The 12,847-nt window shown below is 48.7% G+C and overlaps 1 protein-coding gene and 1 long non-coding RNA gene across 8 annotated transcripts in view; both read left to right on the forward strand.

The window, feature by feature from the left end:
- Positions 1 to 1,036: 1,036 nt before the first annotated feature.
- LOC141744994 (uncharacterized) lies at positions 1,037 to 9,092 on the forward strand. The gene is made up of 3 exons (XR_012587637.1): positions 1,037 to 1,148; positions 8,510 to 8,602; positions 8,974 to 9,092. It is a non-coding gene; the product is annotated as an uncharacterized LOC141744994 (long non-coding RNA).
- An 866-nt stretch (positions 9,093 to 9,958) lies between these two features.
- Positions 9,959 to 12,847, forward strand: part of ARMC8 (armadillo repeat containing 8) — a 74,943-nt gene continuing 72,054 nt past the window's right edge. For 2 of the 7 annotated variants that reach the window (XM_074591994.1, XM_074591995.1), the window contains exons 1-2: positions 9,962 to 10,238; positions 12,481 to 12,557. In XM_074591994.1, the coding sequence (XP_074448095.1) occupies positions 10,194 to 10,238; positions 12,481 to 12,557 (122 nt within the window). In that variant the 5' untranslated portion in view covers positions 9,962 to 10,193. Of the gene's footprint in view, positions 10,239 to 12,480; positions 12,558 to 12,847 lie in introns of all 7 variants that reach the window. The other 5 variants (XM_074591999.1, XM_074591998.1, XM_074592000.1 and 2 more) reach the window with 5 other exon arrangements.

Raw genomic sequence — 12,847 nt, forward strand, 5'->3', positions numbered from 1 at the left:
AAGTACTTTGTCAAAGGATTTAAAGCTCGTGTATAATCAGTTGATTTTACTTCAGTTCTGTTATTAGTGTGTACTACGTATCTTCAGCTGTACTGCTATACAAGATTCACCGTGCTTGTTTAACAAGAAAAGGACTCTTAAACTATAACTCAAGTCAAAGTGAGAGGATGTCTGACTTACAAGACTGAATGATTTGATTTTATTGCTTTTGTCTTGTTTTATACTGAAGTTTTAATACAAAGAAGCGTACGCAATAACTCCGTGAACTAAATTTGAAAACAGAATTCCCATACCAAAACAGCAATAGAAGAGTGAAGATTTTTGTTTCTGGTTAGGGTTATACTCATGCCACAGAAGAGTTTCATGATCATAAACAAAACAATGTGTATTGTCCAGTATTGGATTTTAATTACAGTTCTGCTAGGGAACCAAGTCTCTTAATTTGAAGCATGATGGTTTTATGGGAACCGTGGAAGAGTGCATCTCTGTTCTTAAAAACTCACTTGTGTGCTGTCTCTTAAGAATTGAGAACCATGTCTTAAAATTAAAAGGCAGGTAGTTAGGATGAGCAGCTTCCGAAATGCAGGCATCATCACTGTCTCAGTTCTTACTAATTAAGGCTGTGTTCTGTTTTCACATAAGGTGGTTGGGACAACACAGAGTTCCTTGAGACGATATGCCTACCGTTATCATTAGCCTAAGTTTTCACCTGCCACTTCTTTTCAGTAGCATGTAACTTGCTGAATTCTTACTGCTGGATTTGGAATCTTCCAAAGTACCTTCATAAACTGCAGCTAAGGGAGAACAGGAGTTGGAAGTTTTCTTTTTACTGTTCTAGTTTGCCCTGAGTTATTAGCAAACAAATTACACTCCTTTGGCCTAAAAGGCTGTGAGGATAACAAAACTCAATGAATTCATGAAAAGGACAATGTCATTAGACTTGTTAGTCTTCGTGTCAAATTCTGCTGGTGTTCTGTGCTGAGATTTTGGAGTCCAGACAGAGCGCAACTTCCTCAGGACTGTGCTGCCCTTGAGAGCAGAGGTAGCTCCTGTGTGCTTTTACTCCTTGAAGGCACCGGCACCGTGGAGAGGAAAGCATCCTGACAGGAAGAGGGAGCTGGACAAGGAGCAGCGAGTGAAGTGGATTGGTGAGTGTGAGTTATGTAGCAGGGAAACACTAAGGTCAAGGCTTCTGTCTTTACAACTGTCGTGGTTTAGCCTCAGACGGCAACAAAGAACCACGTGCCGCTCGCACGTGCCTTCCTAATACAGGAAGGATCGTAAGAAAAGGCAAGACTCTTGGGTTGGGACAAAGGCAGTTTAACAGAACAGCAAAGGGAACAGGCAAACAACAACAACAACACGGATAGGGGAATATACAAACGCGATTACGGAACCGCTGCTCCCCGTCGCTCGCCGACCGGCCGGACCCGGGCCGCCCCAGCCCGCTTTTAAGCAGCAACTTCCTGCCCCCTCCCCCGGCAGCTCAGGGTGGGCGTGGCTCACATGGCATGGAATACCAGGAAAAGTTAACCCTATCCCCACCGGAACCAGGACATTATCCACCCCTTATTCCATACCATCTATGCCATGCCCAGCAGGTTCCAATGAATTGCCACCACTTTCCCCTGTTATATATATATATACACACATATAATGCCCTTAGTTTATGGGTCATCCCTCCAAAGTGTCCGTTGAGTTCTTTTAATCCACGGCTTTGGGCTCCATTTGTTAGAACAGTCTCTCAGGGCAGGTGAGATGCTGGGTGGTGCTGGTCTGTTGCATGCTGTATTTTTCGGAGCTTGTGACTGGTGCACCTGGTGTGGCTCATGCACGCAGTCCGTGGGCTGAAGATGTAGATCTTGAGGAAACTGCTGGGCGCCAGCTGCTGAGATCAGTTCTTATCCCATCATCCCTGTGCCTTACTTGTAGTACAACTGATATCAATTATAGCAATGAGGACATACAGTGACAGTGTTACTTATCAATTAACAGCACACAATCTGATTCATTGGCTATTCTCGCCCAAAATCAGATCCCCATGAGGTACACATCGGACTTCCCCATCCTGCCGCATCACCCACAAAGTGCACCCAGGTCCTTGGGCAAAAGCAATCCCACGGATGGGTTTGCCTTTGCCTGAGGCAGGACTAACCCAGACTGTCTTCCCTAGCATATTCTTCATATGCACTACGGGGACTTCATCCCCTTCTACAGTACGTGGAAGTTTTGATTGGGCAGGGCCAGCCCGATTGTTAGATCCCCTGGTGTTAACTAGCCAGGTAGCTTTTGCTAAATGTGTATCCCAGTGTTTGAAAGTCCCACCACCCATTGCTCTCAGTGTAGTTTTTAACAGTCCATTGTATCGTTCTATCTTCCCAGAGGCTGGTGCGTGATAGGGGATGTGATACACCCACTCGATACCATGCTCTTTGGCCCAGGTGTCTATGAGGCTGTTTCGGAAATGAGTCCCGTTGTCTGACTCAATTCTCTCTGGGGTACCATGTCGCCACAGGACTTGCTTTTCAAGGCCCAGGATAGTGTTCCGGGCAGTGGCATGGGGCACAGGGTATGTTTCCAGCCATCCAGTGGTTGCTTCCACCATTGTGAGCACATAGCTCTTGCCTTGACGGGTTTGTGGCAGTGTGATATAATCAATCTGCCAGGCCTCCCCATATTTGTATTTCAGCCATCGCCCTCCATACCAAAGAGGCTTCAAACGCTTGGCTTGTTTGATCGCAGCGCATGTCTCACATTCATGGATGACCTGTGCAATAGTGTCCATGGTCAAGTCCACCCCTCGGTCACGAGCCCATCTATATGTCGCATCTCTCCCTTGATGGCCTGAGGAGTCATGGGCCCACCGAGCTATGAATAGTTCACCCTTACGTTGCCAGTCCAGATCCACTTGAGCCACTTCAATCCTAGCGGCCCGATCCACCTGCTGGTTGTTCTGATGTTCCTCCGTGGCCCGATTCTTCGGTACATGGGCATCTACATGGCGTACTTTCACAACCAGATTCTCTATCCGGGCAGCAATATCTTGCCATAGGTCAGCAGCCCAGATGGGTTTGCCTCTGCGCTGCCAGTTGCCCTGCTTCCACTGCTGTAACCACCCCCACAGAGCATTTGCCACCATCCATGAGTCAGTGTAGAGATAAAGTACTGGCCATTTTTCTCGCTCAGCAATGTCCAAAGCCAGCTGAATAGCCTTCACCTCTGCAAACTGGCTCGATTCACCCTGTCCCTCACTGGCTTCTGCAACCCGTCGTGTAGGACTCCACACAGCAGCCTTCCACTTTCGATGCTTTCCCACAATACGGCAGGACCCATCAGTGAACAGGGCATATTTCTTCTCATTTTCTGGCAGTTTATTATATGGTGGGGCCTCTTCTGCACGCGTCACCTCCTCCTCTGGTGACATTCCGAAATCCTTGCCTTCTGGCCAGTCCATGATCACTTCCAGAATTCCTGGGCGACTGGGGTTTCCCATTCGAGTTCGCTGCGTGATCAGTGCAATCCACTTACTCCATGTAGCATCGGTTGCATGATGTGTGGTGGGGACCCTTTCTTTGAACATCCAACCCAGCACCGGCAGTCGAGGTGCTAAGAGGAGCTGTGCTTCTGTACCAACTACTTCCGAAGCAGCTCGAACCCCTTCATATGCTGCCAATATCTCTTTTTCTGTTGGAGTGTAGCGGGCTTCGGATCCTCTGTATCCCTGACTCCAAAACCCTAGGGGTCGACCTCGAGTCTCCCCTGGTGCTTTCTGCCAGAGGCTCCAGGTAGGGCCGTTCTCCCCGGCTGCGGTATAGAGCACATTTTTAACATCTTGTCCTGCCCGGACTGGCCCCAGGGCCACTGCATGGACTATTTCCTGTTTGATTTGTTCAAAAGCTTGTCGTTGCTCAGGACCCCATTTAAAATCATTCTTCTTCCGGGTTACTTGATACAGAGGGCTTACAATTTGACTGTAATCTGGGATATGCATTCTCCAAAAACCCACAATACCTAAGAAAGCCTGTGTTTCCTTTTTACTAGTTGGTGGAGACATAGCTGCTATTTTGTTGATCACATCCATTGGGATCTGACGGCGTCCATCTTGCCATTTTATTCCTAAAAACTGGATCTCCTGCGCAGGTCCCTTGACCTTACTTTGCTTTATAGCAAAACCAGCGTTCAGAAGGATTTGGACTATTTTACTCCCTTTCTCAAAAACTTCTTCTGCTGTGTTTCCCCATACAATGATGTCATCAATGTACTGCAGATGTTCTGGAGCTTCACCCTGTTCCAGTGCAGTCTGGATCAGTCCATGGCAAATGGTGGGGCTGTGTTTCCACCCCTGGGGCAGTCGATTCCAGGTGTATTGGACGCCCCTCCAAGTGAAAGCAAACTGTGGCCTGCACTCTGCTGCCAAAGGGATTGAGAAGAATGCATTCGCTATATCAATCGTGGCATACCACTTGGCTGCCTTGGACTCCAGTTCGTACTGGAGTTCTAGCATGTCCGGCACGGCAGCACTCAGCGGTGGCGTGACTTCATTCAGACCACGATAGTCTACAGTTAGCCTCCACTCTCCATTAGATTTTCGCACCGGCCATATGGGACTGTTAAAGGGTGAGCGAGTCTTGCTGATCACTCCTTGAACCTCTAGTTGACGAATCAGCTCATGGATGGGAATCAGAGAGTCTCGGTTAGTGCGATACTGCCGCCGATGCACCGTTGTGGTAGCAATCGGCACCTGTTGTTCTTTGACCCTCAACAACCCCACAACAGAAGAATCCTCCGAGAGACCAGGCAAGGCAGACAACTGTTTAACTTCCTCTGTCTCCAAAGCAGCTATGCCAAAGGCCCAGCGGTACCCTTTTGGGTCCTTAAAATACCCTCTCCTGAGGTAATCTATACCAAGGATGCATGGAGCCTCTGGGCCAGTCACAATGGGATGCTTTTGCCACTCATTCCCAGTTAGGCTCACTTCTGCCTCCAGTACAGTCAACTCTTGGGATCCCCCTGTCACCCCAGAAATACAAATGGGTTCTGCCCCTCTATAGCTTGATGGTATTAAAGTACACTGCGCACCCGTGTCCACTAGAGCCTTATACTCCTGTGGGTCTGATGTGCCAGGCCATCGAATCCACACTGTCCAATAAACCCGGTTGTCCCTTTCCTCCACCTGGCCGGAGGCAGGGCCCCCCTAATACTCGTCATAGTATCCATTACTCACTTCTTGCATAAATGACTTGGAAGTTCCTTCAAGAGGATCAGAATCAAGATCAGGCCTTCTGCTTTGTCTGGGGAACGGCCCACTGGAAACTGGGGCGGCACTTTTCCTGGAGGGATCCCCTTTTGTGGTTGTCCTTCCTTGCAACTCCTGTACCCGTGTCCGCAGGATCGAAGTAGGTCGTCCATCCCACTTCCTCATGTCCTCTCCGTGGTCCCGCAGGTAGAACCACAGGGTGCCTCGTGGTGTGTACCCTCTGTACTCTCTCTCTTGAGTGGGGAAATGCCTGCTTCTAATAGCTGAGATGCTGGCCCGTGCAGGTGGGGAGTAGAACATATTCTCTTCAAGTTGCTGGACCTTCCGCGACAGTTTCTCCACAGCTGAGACAAGGGGGGAAGAGAGACTTTCTTCATATCGCCAGAGCCGGCCAGCTACCTCATCCACCGTTGGTCCCTCTTCACCTTTCCATTCCATTACTGCCAGGGAGTTGGCATATGACGATGGTGTGCTCCGTACAAACTTCCGCCACATGGGCCTTGTGCATCGCACCTCATCAGGGTCTGTGGGTAAGTCGGCATTGTCCAAGTCATAATAAATCATCTCCCGCACGGCTAATTCTCTCAGGTACTGGATACCTCTTTCCATGGTAGTCCACTTGCTTGGCTGACATACAACATCCTCACTGAAGGGGTACCTCTCCCTCACGCCTAACAGGAGTCGTTTCCAGAGGCTGAGGGCTTGGGTCTTTTTCCCAATCGCCTTGTCAATGCCGCCTTCCCTAGACAGGGATCCCAGCTGCCTGGCCTCCCTACCCTCTAATTCCAGGCTACTGGCCCCATTATCCCAGCACCGGAGCAGCCAGGTGACAATGTGCTCGCCTGAAAGTCGGCTGAAATCTTTTCGCATATCCCGCAGCTCACTCAAGGATAGGGATCGAGTAATTATCTCTGGTTCTGCCTCTTCCTCCTGCTCTCGTGATGGCCCTGGTTCATCATCATCTCTTACTAAGCGAACTGATTTCTTTGTGTACTTCTTCTTCTGTATGGGGGCAACTGATACCGGCACGGGTTGGTTCTCTGGTTCAGTGGCAGGGGCTACCACGGGGGCTGCAGCAGCCGCAGGGGCCACCACGGGGGCTGCAGCAGCCGCAGGGGCCGCCGCAGGGGCTGCAGCAGCCGCAGGGGCCGCCGGTCTGGTTTCCATCTCTTCCCCTTGAGGGTGCTGCATAATTCTGAGCAGTGCCTGGTAGATACTGGCCAGGGCCCAGCACAGCGCGGTGAGTTGTGCCTCTCTAGAATAGCCACAACATTTTCCCTTCAAATATTCTACCACTTTATCAGGGTCCTGTAATTGTTCAGGGGTGAAGTCCCAGACCATTGGAGGCGAGTAGTTCTCTAGGTACCTGCCCATGCTCTCCCACATGCCATGCCACCCCTGACTATCCAGCCTCGGAGCAGATCTCCGGGTGGTAGTCTTAAATAGTCGCTTAACCCTAAACAAGACCTGGAACGTATTCAGCAGACATAGCACTAGGAACACACTAGTTTGAGTATCCCAAGGATATTCAAGATTCTCAAAAGCTGTCATACCTGACCCGAAGGAGAAAAGGGAGGCAAAAGGGCTGGGGAAACTATTAACAAATTCTGAGAGACGGTGTCCAATGTACGGACAGGACAACAAAACCACATAAACACCCCAAAATAACCGTCTGAACAGTGATGTTATCATATCATAAACAGATATCGCACAGGACAGCAGAATGATAATCCTCATCCCTCTTCCAGACATGGTAAACAGCATCGCAGGGAGTACATAAGCCATATAGGAATTTATGTAACACAGCCATGAGAACAAACCAAGCAACATGATGACCAGTGACTACTTACCTAATAAAATAAATGCATACAAGAAAAAAACCAAAACCGTTTTTTCCACGTTCTAGTTGGATTCTGTCGTTATCTCAACCCTTCAAGCCCCACGTTGGGCGCCAAAAAGGACTGTCGTGGTTTAGCCTCAGACGGCAACAAAGAACCACGTGCCGCTCGCACGTGCCTTCCTAATACAGGAAGGATCGTAAGAAAAGGCAAGACTCTTGGGTTGGGACAAAGGCAGTTTAACAGAACAGCAAAGGGAACAGGCAAACAACAACAACAACAACAACAACAACAACAACACGGATAGGGGAATATACAAACGCGATTACGGAACCGCTGCTCCCCGCCGCTCGCCGACCGTCGGGACCCGGGACGCCCCAGCCCGCTTTTAAGCAGCAACTTCCTGCCCCCTCCCCCGGCAGCTCAGGGTGGGCGTGGCTCACATGGCATGGAATACCAGGAAAAGTTAACCCTATCCCCACCGGAACCAGGACAACAACCACTTCCACATTCTAGGTGGTTCCTCTCCTGTCAGCATTCACGGTGAAAACTAAATGCATATCAGTATTCAAGGGCTAGAAAATGGCAAAATTAGTGCTTTCCACAGTTCTGATTAACAGCTTTGTATTGATGGGTTGATGCCATTAACATCCTGGGTTTTTTTTTCTCCGGAGGATGCTATCTTGTTTACTAAATGATTAGTTGGGTGCTGTTAATGCTCCTCCCCTGTCTCTCTATGCCGGCTCATCTGTCAGAAGAGCCTCCAAAGAGGACTGTGGTACAATGGGATGAAAAACTGGAAGTGTGTGGTGTAACACTCTGGTTATCTAAAGTAGCTGTGAACTACCTGCTAGATTACTGAAGACGGCTGACTATCTTTAAGGGTCCTGGGTCTACAATGCTAAAATCTTACGCATGCCTCATGATCTGAAGACTATAATGGAAATAAAGTATTTTAAGTATAAATTATGTTATGAACTTGAAAGTTGTCCTAAGAAATCTGAGCATGGTATTCAGCCATGAGATTCTCCATGTACTGGAGTGGAAGATGTACATTACATGTAATAGACATTTTTAGTCTGATTTCATGTGTTTTTAAAGCAAACTGTTCTGTTGTGTGTTGTCCCACATCCTCCCCCTTTGTCCTAAATGTGTTTGGATTTTCTAGAAAGAGACTTTGACAAGATAGAATACCGATTTTTCAATCTCTTAAGATTTTTTTTTAATAAATATTTCAGCATCCATTGAGCAGAACACAGCCGGTAAATATCGTTAACATAGAGTTGGGTTGGTTGTTTTTTTTAGTATAAATAATGTGTGATGTATACAGGGTTACTGTGCCCTTTCTTGGACTTGTTCACACCCTCTTTGCAGTTTGAAGTGTCCAGCTCTACTGTGCTCTCGTCTGTTACAGATTTTCCCTGTCAGCAAGATCCTCTGCTGCGTCTAGAGTTTAATTGAAGCTCTGAACTTGAAGCTTCTCAGTGAAGACCAAATACTCCAAAAAGTATGTAAAACACTAGGGAGGGCTGACAAAGTTTAATTGCCTTTTAAGACCTGGAGTCTTCAGTCCTCTTTAAAAAGAAGCTTTAGGGTCCTTTTGAAAAATTTTTAAATTTTGGTGAGAAACATCTGGAAAACGTTTCTCTGTCAGACCCTTGTATCACAGATTTTTCAGTGTATGAAACTTGCACTTAGCCTAAAAATGTTTTTGCTGTTACCTAAAAAGTGTTTAAGAAAAGTGTTCACGTGTTTCATTCCAGGCCAGCACGCAGGTATTTTGCTCAAAGCACATTATTAATCTACTCTGAGAAAAAACAAAGTAAAGGGGTATAGCTTTTTTCTGTAACTAACTGGAGTATTTTTTTTTAATTAAAGCTATTAAAGTCAACTTGTGACAGCATCCCAAAGTATGTTTATTGTGCTCCCATTATCCTCTGGAATCTCTAACATCTGGCAAATCTGTGTTTACATCGCAAGAGCAGAATTTAAGATGCATGAACCTGGCCTGTGATGTTTTTACTATCCTCCCCCCTGCTGAAGTTCTGTCTTCAGGAGCAATGGGTGGATAAAATTAGTATCCCCATGCCTAAAAAGGTGATATAGAGGGGGGCCAATACAAAAAGATCCTAGAGAAGCCTACAGCAAATCTGAGTGAAGTTCTGGGGTTTTTTTTGTGAGTGTTTTCTGCAAAAACCCAACCCAAACAAATCCATGAAAGCAACAAAAGCAATAACGAAAGAAGGAACCCACACCATCTCTTTTATGGCTATGCCTGTGTCCCTGGCAAAGACTGTGCCTGAGCAGATGGTTCTCAGCAAGGCTCCAGCTCCCCATATACCCCATGTGGATGAGCTGCCAACCCACCATCTTCATGATGTTCCAGGAACTCCACGGAGACGGGGGGCAAAACGCAGGATGAGGACATGACAGAAGGACCTGCAAAACTCCGTGACTTCCCCTAGTGCAGTCAGAACGTGAGGTAGCCGAACCTAAACCTGGTTGCTCGTAATGAAAAACAGCTCGGGCTGTCGCTGGACAGCCGAGGGGCTGTTCCTGAGAGCTGCCGTGCGGAGCGGGGACCAGTCAAGCAGCAGCGGCGCTGTGTGAGGCCTGTGGTAAAGTCAGCTTCCCCCCGCCCCAGCGTCCGGGCTTTCCTCGGGCAAAGCCAGTCGCCCCGCTCCTCTCCCTGGAGGGCAATAAGGAGGGCTGGGTCGGTCGCCTGCGCTCCCGCGGACCGCTCCGTCCCCGCCGACATGGCGACGGCCGCCTCTCCCGCCGCAGCGGGGAGCGCTCGCCACAGCGTCCGCGCCTGCGCGAACCTGGGCGGTGGCGGCGGGGCGCCTGCGCGGCTCGGCGGCGGGGCGGGTGGTGGTGTGCGCGAGCGGAGAGCGCCGCGCGTGCCCAGTGGCGGCGGGCTGGCGGAAGGCAGCGGGGCTTTCGGCGTCGGCCGATTCGCCGGGCGCGCGGCGGCGGCGCTCCGCCATGAGGCCCTGCCCGCCGGCGGCGGCGGCGCGCGCGCGGGCGTGAGGGAGGGAGGGAGGGAGGGAGGGAGGGCGCCGCCGCCGGAGCTGCTGCTGCTGCTGCGTTCCGCCAAGATGGCGTGCGTGCTGGAGGCGCCGCTCCGCATGAGCGTCCTCTCGGTGAGTGCCGCTGCCGCCGCCGGGGGGGGCGCCCGCCCGCCGCCGGGCTCGGCCTGACCTTGGCGGGGCGTGTGTGTGCATGGTGGCAGTGGTGGGGCTCCTGGCACCTGCCGGGCCCCTTTGTGTGGTGGCGGGGGGCCCGGGCCCGGGCCCGGGGCCGGGAGCGGGCCTTGCGGGCGGCGGTGGGCCGCGGGGGTTGCACGGGCGGCGGTGGGGCGCCTGGCCCCTTGTGCCCCCCACCCGCGTCGTAACAACTTCTTCCCAGAGGTGTTTTTCTCTTCAAAACGGCTTTTCCCTCCCCGTTTCTGGGGAGTCTGTTCCCATTTTTGTTAGAGGTACCTGGTTCTCTTAAGTGTATTTTTACCTGATGACACGACTCGCGCTCCTCAGCCGCCCTCCCGTGAATGTTTTTGGTCCCTTGAAACTCCCGTTCAGCAGAAAGAGGCGTTATTCCGAGCTGTAACAGCCAGGCTGCTGCAGGGTAGAGCAGGGTCTCCCTCAGAAGCTGGCAGTGGCTGGCGAAGCAGCACTCTCCCAGCCCGGTCTGGCAAAGCGGGTTGTTGTTTTGGTGGCGAAAGGCGGACCTTTTCCTCAGAGCCCCTCGGGACCTGGGGACACGGCTCCCTTTGCCCTGGCTGCAGGAAGGAGGCCGGTGTGTGGCATCTGTGGGCAGGGAAGGGGGCTGACAGCCGCCACGGGTGTCCTCTCCACGGGGAAGGCTGAGGGTAAGTAGAACAGCCCAGGCTGGTTGCCCAGTCCTGCTGCTCATCAGTGCTGGGACTAACAACGCTGAAGGTATAGCGTGGATACTCTTTATAAGAGCTGAGGGATTGCGCTTTTTCTTTTCTTTTTTTTTTTTTTTTTTTCCTCCTTACAATTTCTCACTAGGTAAAAGAACCGCAAAACTGATGATGTTGATAAATTCTTTATTTTTGGGCACTACCTGAAAAACTTGTTTGCCTGGATATGAATGCCCTTCTTCTGCATATTGCAAACATAGTAGTTGATAGGGTGAAAGCCAGGATATTTTAGAAATAGAAAGCAGCGTGATCTCTGAAGTCCAGCAGACTTTTGCATATAAATACGTAAATCAGGTAAACAAAAGTCTACTGCTGTTTTAAAAAATGTTGTCTTTCATTACCTGGTGGAAGTTTATTTGTAGAATTTATTTGGCATAATTTAATAGTATTCCTGGAGACAAAGGAGTCTTGCTGCCTCTAGATGATTCTTCTGAGTTATGTGAGACCACAGGCAGTACTTCTGACATCTGGGTGGGGAAGCAGGAGCAGATTCAGCCCAAGAGTAGATACTTGAAAAAGCAAGGAAGAGTTTACAATTCCCTTATAGCTTCTTTCAATGAAAACTCACAAGGAAAAAATGGGAAAAGCCTAACAAAAAGTTGAGTTGGCAAAAAAAGAAAGAAAAGAGAGATAATGGAAACGCACCCTGGCACGTGTTTGTGAGAACCTGGAGGGAAAATTCCCTTCCCCTTTCCCACCCCTGTTTTTTGGAACGCTTGCCATCTCCAATTTTGGATCTTCTCAAAGAGAATAACAAATCATTGGTGCTTAAATGTTTGTCTTACAAGCATGGTCCTGTTGCTGAGAAGAGAGTTCACTTTGTCTTATAAAGTAGCTATGGGAGTGTTATAGAGAATATTGTGCTGCTGTCTTTGTTGAAGTTTTGCGGGACAGCATATAGAACGACAGTCTCTTGAAGTTTGTAGATATGTTATGATAAAGTAAGTTACAGAAAAATGTCTTGATACAAGATCCTTTATTATTGAGACCTTGTTTGTGGGTATACTTCTTGAGCAACTTTAACTGCTCTTAGAAACTTTTTCTTTCAGGAATTTGTGGCTTTTTTTTTCCCGTATAGCAATTAAACATAATAAAATTGGAATTTAAGGCAGTGCTGATAACTGGAGTAGACCCCTTTTGCATGCCCTGTTTTTAAGCATATCAGTTGCTGGCAGCAATCCGTTAACTTGCTTTGACTCATAACATGTTGTTATCCACGAGGTGTACATCATCTTCTTTAAATCACACTTAAACACAGGGTTAATTCTTTGTGTGGATGTTGCCCAGCAGTAACGTACTGAATGTTTAAATATGATTCTGTGGTTTTGCTGCTATCTTGCCTGGTAGGTTTTGTAGACTTGTGCTGCATTAGCCATTCCTGTTTATCTGCCATTATATGAATTGATATAAACTATTAATTTTTTTTTTTTTTTTCTCCGCAGGAGGTAACGGCTAGTAGCCGCCACTATGTTGATAGATTATTTGACCTCGATCCTCAGAAGGTCCTGCAAGGTGTCATGTAAGTCATCTGAAACACACTTGGGCTGATGATTGTACATAGGCTAGGTTTACTTGAATTCCACCAGGGTTGTATGTCAAGGGCAAGAAGCTCTTCCTATCTTTTTTTTTTTTTTTTGAGAAATCTTGTTGGAAAATTTTAATGCAAACATGATAGTATTGTTTTAGCAGACTATCACTCTGTAGTGCATATGGTTCATAACGCAGCCTCCCATTTGCCAGAAATGAGGTTAAACATTCTGTGAGCATTCAAAACTTTTTTTGATACATTTCTTCCTTTTGGCCACCTTT

Source organism: Larus michahellis, chromosome 6 (genome assembly GCF_964199755.1).
Source record: "Larus michahellis chromosome 6, bLarMic1.1, whole genome shotgun sequence".
Lineage (NCBI taxonomy): Eukaryota > Metazoa > Chordata > Aves > Charadriiformes > Laridae > Larus > Larus michahellis.